At 45.0% G+C, this 7,930-nt stretch overlaps 1 protein-coding gene across 4 annotated transcripts in view; it reads left to right on the top strand.

Annotated features, from left to right (window-relative positions):
- ZFYVE9 (zinc finger FYVE-type containing 9) overlaps nt 1-7,930 on the top strand; it is a 209,133-nt gene that overhangs the window by 192,748 nt on the left and 8,455 nt on the right. For 3 of the 4 annotated variants that reach the window (XM_050802611.1, XM_050802631.1, XM_050802616.1), the window contains 3 exons: nt 70-232; nt 2,440-2,545; nt 7,158-7,334. In XM_050802611.1, the coding sequence (XP_050658568.1) occupies nt 70-232; nt 2,440-2,545; nt 7,158-7,334 (446 nt within the window). The remainder of the gene's footprint in view (nt 1-69; nt 233-2,439; nt 2,546-7,157; nt 7,335-7,930) is intronic. The other variant, XM_050802624.1, reaches the window with a different exon arrangement.

The following is a 7,930-nucleotide window of genomic DNA, read 5'->3' on the forward strand; positions in this document are numbered from 1 at the left end:
GGAGGGATTTGCTAGATGCCAGGTGCTGTGTTTCATTTGCCTCTCCTTTGGCTTTGTGCTGATTGCTAGATGGCGTTATGGTCCAGATTACCGCAGAGAACATGGATTCCTTGAGGCAGGCACTGCGAGAGATGAAGGACTTCACCATCACCTGTGGGAAGGCGGATGCAGAGGATCCCCAGGAGCACATCCACATCCAGTGGGTGGATGATGACAAGAACGTTAGCAAGGGGTAAATGCAGTACATGTCCCTCCTTGTGGCTTTTAGTTATAGGTTAGGCTCTGGGTTTTGTCTGCTGTCTACATTGGTGTTTTATAGCTTTACTGAAAGCCCTGCCTAAGAAAGACTGCTTTGTATGCTTAACATAGAATTTTAAATTTCTGGTTTTGTAAGTTAGTTTCTGAAAGAGTTTCTGTATGTATTTTTGAGAGGAATATAAGTAGAGGGGTTGATGAAACAAGAGTCCCTCTGTAGTTATTGAGATAACAGTAATACCTGAGCCTTTTAAGATTTACAACACATTTTTGCCAACATTGTTTTGTTTGATATAATAACAGGTGTTAACATTTCCATTCTATAAATGAGTAAACAAGTACCAAAAGGCTAAGTGACTTTTCAGGTCTACAAAGCTAGGAAGTGATAAGACTAGCTCTTAAAACCACCTTCTTGGGCTTCAAATTCTATATTCTTTCTCAGTGTTCGACAACTCTCTTCTAATGGTTCAAACCAAAACCCTGGAGACGTCTTTGACACTTTTCTTTCCCCTCACCCTTTTCTTTTTCTCATACCCAGACATTCAGGGACAGGCTGGAAAACATTGCATTTATACATTACAAACTGAACTTTGTATCCTTTCTCAAAGGATTCTACACAACGAAGGGTGCTCTTGTTTTTTTTTTTTTTTTTTTTTTTAACATTGCTATTTGATGAGTTAGAAATTAAACTTAAATTCAAGTAATTTTGACTAAATGAAGTGAATGCCTGATATTGAAGTTTAAGTTACATTCGACTTTTAATACACAGAGATTTGGCCTGGTGTGGTGGCTCACGCCTGTAATCCCAGCACTTTGGGAGGCCAAGGCAGGTGGATCACCTGAGGTCAGGAGTTCAAGACCAGCCTGACCAACATGGAGAAACTCCGTCTCTACTAAAAAAGACAAAATTAGCTGGGCATAGTGGCACATGCCTGTAATCCCAGCTACTCAGGAGGCTGAGGCAGGAGACTCACTTGAATTGGGAGGCAGAGGTTTTGGTGAGCCGAGATCACGCCATAGCACTCCGGCCTAGGCAACAAGAGCAAAACTCTGTCTCAAGAAAAAAAAAAAAAACACATAGAGATTCAAGAACATAAACAGGTTTGAAAATTGTTAGGGAAAGTTTAGAATCTTTGTGCCAATTATTTTGAATCCTAATCAGAATGAATGTGTATCTCCACATATTTATACTTGTTGTATTTCAGGGAGGAAATGACTGTCAGAAGTGGCCTTTCTGTTTAGGAATCTAGGAGTGATAATTTAGCACTAAAGGGAATGTGTTATGACAGATACATAGATACTTGTTTATACCAGCACTGTCATAATTAGCAACTTGGTCAAATAATTCCCTTTTTTTTTTTTCTTGGAGACAGAGTCTCACTCTGTAGCCCAGGCTGGAGTACAGTGGTGCGAGCTCGGCTCACTGCAACCTCCGCCTCCCAGGTTCAAGTGATTCTCATGCCTCAGCCTGCCCAGTAGCTGGGATTATAGGCGTGTACCACTATTGGCCAGCTAATTTTTTGTATTTTTAGTAGAGGTGGGGTTTTGCCATGTTGCTGATGCTGGTCTCGAACTCCTGAGCTCACACAGTCCTCCCACCTCAGCCTCCCAAAGTGCTGGGATTATAGGTGTGAGCCACCATGCCCAGCAAATGATTCTTAATAAATATTTATTAGACTCCTAAGTTCCAAGCAGTGGATCAGTAATGGGAATATAAGCACATAGAGGTGAATATATCATATTCCCTCCCCTTCAGAAGTTCATTTGTAAGTCAGGTATGCAAACATGAAGAATATATCATGACGAGTATCATTACAGAGTCAGGAGCAGAGTGAAAACAAGATTGAGTGGGTGACCATGCATTCACTGAAAGAAGGAATACTGGAAGAAGAGCAGGTTTGATTAATCAATTTCTTTACGTTAAAGAGAACTAGCTCCTGGAAAAATGATTCCTTTTTGCATGTGTGTTCTTTGAATTATTGCAGTGCATAGATCCTTTCCCAAGAGCTCAGTTCACGTACATTTTTATACAGTGGCTTCTTCTTGCTGTGATGTGCTGCACAGGTGTGTTCAGCAGGGTACCCAGTGGAATTAGCAGGAAGACTTCTGCAGCAAAATATGATAGGAAAAAAGGCTTTTCTAACTTCAAGAGCTGCTTCTATCTTTCCTTTGCCTCTATTTTAGTGTCGTAAGTCCTATAGATGGGAAGTCCATGGAGACTATAACGAATGTGAAGATATTCCATGGATCAGAATATAAAGCAAATGGAAAAGTCATCAGATGGACAGAGGTAAGGAAATGAAACTTGGCATACTTGACCCACTTTGAGCACAACTTTTTGCTAGGCCAAGAGCCACATTCTGGGTTGACTCTGTAGGATAAGAAAAAAATATCTCTGAGAAAAATCTTTCTCGTTTATACTCCAATTCCCCCTGGTCTATCTGAAATTACCAGGAAGAAATGCTGCCAGTTGCAGCCTGCACCCGTCTGATGTATCCTCCTTCCTGTGAACTAACTTTTAGAGATTTCTTTGCATTGGAACTCAAGAAAAGTACATCTCTGAATGGTACATTCCATCTTTGCTGTATTCTTCAGAAAGCTGGGTCAGTTATTCTGCACTTATAAACTATCTTAGATAACATGATGGTCTTTAAAAAATAGACTTATTTCACTAATAAGAAAACTAGGCCAGGCACAGTGGCTCACACCTGTAATCCCAGCATTTTGGGAGGCTGAGGTAGGTGGATCACTTGAGGTCAGGAATTCAAGACCAGCCTGGGCCAGGCACGGTGGCTCAAGCCTGTAATCCCAGCACTTTGGGAGGCCGAGACGGGCGGATCACGAGGTCAGGAGATCGAGACCATCCTGGCTAACACAGTGAAACCCCGTCTCTACTAAAAAATACAAAAAACTAGCCGGGCGAGGTGGCGGGCGCCTGTAGTCCCAGCTACTCGGGAGGCTGAGGCAGGAGAATGGCGCAAACCCGGGAGGTGGAGCTTGCAGTGAGCTGAGATCCAGCCACTGCACTCCAGCCTGGGCGACAGAGCCAGACTCCGTCTCAAAAAAAAAAAAAAAAAAAGACCAGCCTGGGTAACATGGTGAAACCCCATACCCACTAAAAATACAAAAATTAGCTGAGGCGTGGTGGTGCATGTGTGTAGTCCCAGCTGCTTGAGAGGCTGAGGCATGGGAATTGCTTGAACCCGGGAGGCAGAGTTTACAGTGAGCCGAGATCATGCCACTGCCCTCCATCCAGCCTGGGCAACAGAGCAAGACTCCGTCTCAAAAAAAAAAAATAAATAAAAAACTAGGCCGGGCGTGATGGCTCATGCTTGTAATCCAGCACTTTGGGAGGCCAAGGTGAGCAGATCACCTGAGGTCAGGAGTTTGAGACCAGCCTGACCAACATGGAGAAACCCCATCTCTACTAAAAATAAAAATTAGCCGGGAGTGGTGGTGCATGCCTGTAATCCCAGCTACTCAGGAGGCTGAGGCGGGAGAATTGCTTGAACCTGGGAGGCAGTGGTTGTGGTGAGCTGAGGTCGTGCCATTGCACTGCAGCCTGGGCAACAAGAGCCAAACTCCGTCTCCAATAACAAACAAAAAAACAAAACTAAAGCTCAGAGACTAATTAACTTGCTCAAGATTACAAGCCAAATAAATAATGGTAAATCCTGATTAAAATCCAGATCTGGCCAACTCCTAAGCTCTTTCCCACTGTATTAATTTGTTCCTTGAAAGCTGTATTAAAAGCTCATCTGCAAATGAGAGGAGCCAGGGCAGTGACCCCTTTTTGTATGTACATATCATATAGATCAGAAAGTTTATTCTCTTCATCCCCAAGAGGTCTGAGTAAAAAAAAAAATTTGAAAAAAATTTAAAAAGTTCTCAGTGAGTAAACAGGTAGATCTTAGATTCCTTTATTACTTTGGAACCTCATGTATGCTCATTTGTAAAGGATTAAATTATAAGATCTCTAGGATTCTTTTCAGCTTTGAAACTCTTACATTTAAAAAAAAAATTCTGTGACTTCTAGCTTTTCCATTTCACACAAAAGGAAACAGACCCAGGGTTGTTAAGTCTCTTACTCAAGTTCATATGGCTGGTTCCTGATAGCAGAGAGGAGACCTGGTTCTCCAGTTCTGAGCAGCGGTCCTAAGGGACTCATCCTGCATAACAGTCTCCTTGATTTCATATGCAGCCAAGGGATTTTAGTTGCTTGCTATGTAATGATTTGTCCCTTTGACACATTTTGAGCAGCGCAGAGTCTGGAACGTGTAAAACACTTTATGGCTTACAAAGCAGTTTGACCTCTGTTCCCTCCTTTTTGCTCCCCAGTAGCAGTGAGGTAGGCAAGCTACCCATCCTAAGATGCAAATGAGAAAACAGGCTCAGACAGGTCATGTGACTGTAACTTTGTGACTAATGTTGGTTAACCTGAGCAGGGGCCAGCGCTCAGGTCTCCTGACTCCCACTCTGTCACTTCATGCCACCACTCTCCAATGCATCCAGGTACAGGGCTTCGGAGCTGCCTCCTTTGTAGTCCTCTCAGTGTAAGCTCCTTATGGAGCAATAAGCTAGGAGTAGCTATATGGAAACATCATGTATTTGCATTTCTGTATCTTTTATATTTTTGCCTTTTTTTTTTTTTTTTTTTGAGACGGAGTCTCTTGCTCTTGTTGCCCAGGCTGGAGTGCAATGGTATTGATCTCGGCTCACTGCAACCTCCGCCTCCTGGGTTCAGGCGATCCTCCTGCCTCAGCCTCCTGAGTAGCTGGGACTACAGGCATGTGCCACCACACCCGGCTAACTTTTGTATTTTTAGTAGAGAGAGGGTTTCACTGTGTTGGCCAGGCTGGTCTCAAACTCCTGACCTTGTGATCCACCCACCTCAGCCTCCCAAAGTACTGGGATTACAGGTGTGAGCCACCGTGCCTGGCCTTATATTTTGCCTTTATATAGTTTTATCTTCACAATAACCAGAGAAGTCAGGTGCTTTCCACTTTACAGAGGCAAATTAATTTTTTTGTTTGTTTGTTTTTGAGACGGAGTCTCACTCTGTCACCCAGGCTGGAGTGCAGTGGTGCGATCTTGGCTCCCTGCAAGCTCCACCTCCCAGGTTCACACCATTCTCCTGCTTCAGCCTCCCGAGCAGCTGGGACCATAGGCACCTGCAACCACATCTGGCTTTTTTTTTTTTTTTTTGTATTTTTAGTAGAGATGGGGTTTCACCGTGTTAACTGGGATGGTCTCGATCTCCTGACCTCGTGATCCGCCAGCCTTGGCCTCCCAAAGTGCTGGGATTACAGGCGTAAGCCACCGCGCCCACCCAAGGCAAATTAATTATTAAGAAGTCAGCAGCCCAGCCAGCATGCTGAAACCCCGTCTCCACTAAAAATACAAAAATTGTCTGGCTTGGTGGCAGGCTCCTGTAATCCTAGCTACTTGGGAAGCTGAGGCAGGAGAATTGCTTGAACCTGGGAGGCAGAGGTTGCAGTGAGCCAAGATCGCGCCATTGCACTCTAGCCTGGGCAATAGAGCAAGACTCTATCTCAAAAAAAAAAAAAAAGAAAAGAAAAAAAAGAAGTCCTTTGGACCAGGTGCAGTGGCTCACACCTGTAATCCTAGCACTTTGGGAGGCTGAGGCAGGGGCATCACCTGAGGTCAGGAGTTTGAGACTAACCTGGCCAACATAGTGAAACCCCGTCTCCACTAAAAATACGAAAATTAGCTGGGTGTGGTGGTGCGCACTTTTTGTCCCAGTTACTCGGGAGGCTGAGGCAGGAGAATTGCTGGAACCTGGGAGGTGGAGGTTGCAATGAGCCGAGATCATGCCACTGTACTCCAGCCTGGGTAGTGGGCAACAGAGTGAGACTCCATCTCAAAAAAAATAAAGTAAGTCCTTTGGGCCAGGTACAGTGGTTCATGCCTGTAATTCCAGCTCTTTGGGAGGCCAAGGAGGACAGATCACCTGAGGTCAGGAGTTCGAGACCAGCCTGGCCAACATGGTGAAACCCCATCTCTATTAAAAATACAAAAATTAGCTGGGCATGGCAGCACATGCCTGTAATCCCAGCTGCTTGGGAGGCTGAAGCAGGAGAATCACTTGAATCCAGGAGGCAGAGGTTGCAGTGGGCAGAGGTCATGCCACTGCACTCCAGCCGGGTGACAGAGCGAGACTTTGTTTCAAAAAAAAAAAAAAGGTCCTCTAACTTCCTTTAGTCCTCTAAGGGACTTGCTCATGACCCTTCCTCTATGGTGCTAGGACTTGGGTCATCAGTTCTACGTGTGTTCCGCTTCTGCCTGTGCACAGTGCAGTGCATGGCTCTGTGTGGGCATGCTGACACAGCTCCCGCCTCTGCAGTGGCAGGGCTGTGTGGTGGAAAAAGCTTGCAATAAAAGGCTCAGATGCTAGGCTCAGCCCAGCTCTTCCTCTGTTTCTTAAGTTCTTCTGTCCTCTTGAGCCAGTCAGTTCCCTTCTAAGAGTAATTGTAAAATAAAGCAGCTGGGTCACATCATCTATAAGAGCCATTCTCTTAGACTTAAGATCATTTTCTAGGTAAATTGTCCACATATAGGGATTACCTTTTAGTGGCATACAATGCAAAATGGAGGCCTTTTGTAGTTCTAAGAACGTGCCATTGCAACCATGGAGGCTTGCAGGGAGTTAGGCAGGCTTCTGCTGCCACTTTGTGGATACAGAGACGGAGAGACGGATTTTTTTTTTTTAGGTGGAAGACATAAATGCCCGACTTTTCCTGGCCCAGGGACTTTATGGTGTCCTGTTCCCGTCATGTCTTCTTGCAGATCTTGGAGAATCAGGGTGCTCATATACAGTGAGCTAATCTACTTCTCCCAAAATCTAGGTATAAGTTTAAAAGTCTCTCTTGTTTGGGGAACAGGTGTTTTTCCTAGAAAACGATGACCAGCACAATTGCCTCAGTGATCCTGCAGATCATAGTAGATTGACTGAGCATGTTGCCAAAGCTTTTTGCCTTGCTCTTTGTCCTCACCTGAAGCTCCTGAAGGAAGATGGAATGACCAAACTGGGACTACGTGTGACACTTGACTCAGATCAGGTACGATGTGTCTTCCGCAGCTTTTAAAGCTGGCCTCGGGCAACGTCTGTATTTCTGACATGCGAGTTTTTCTGCATCACCCCGGAGAGCTTAATTCTCCGACCTTCTGGCCTGACCAGATATAGTGTTCTGGCCCTCTCTTTAATAGTACTATACCCACATGTGATGCTTGGTCAGATTCTCTCAGAACCATTTGAACTGTGGCTTCTTTACCTGCATAGCTTACCAAGGAGCTGGTTTCCTTCTTAGTGTGGGGTAAAGAGGGGAACATGTGGTAGGACCTGCCAGTTCCTGCCTTGATGCTTACAAATTGCCAGACCTCTCTGTTCCCTCAACCCTTTAACTTCGAGTCACTTAGAACTTGGGTGTAGACTCAGCTTGATCACCCTTCGCCCTGAGTGTTAATTCTGCCCAGCAAGCTGCTTCTGGCCTGAGTGCTTATGAGGAGAAACTGGTTCCCGAGCACAGGGTTGTGCCATTATCAGGGAATGATGAAAGGTTGTGTCTGGCCCCAGTTCCTGACTATTCATCAATCAACAAATATTTATTTTCGGCCGGGCGCAGTGGCTCAAGCCTGTAATCCCAGCACTTTGGGA

The sequence above is a fragment of the Macaca thibetana genome, chromosome 1 (assembly GCF_024542745.1).
Source record: "Macaca thibetana thibetana isolate TM-01 chromosome 1, ASM2454274v1, whole genome shotgun sequence".
NCBI lineage: Eukaryota > Metazoa > Chordata > Mammalia > Primates > Cercopithecidae > Macaca > Macaca thibetana.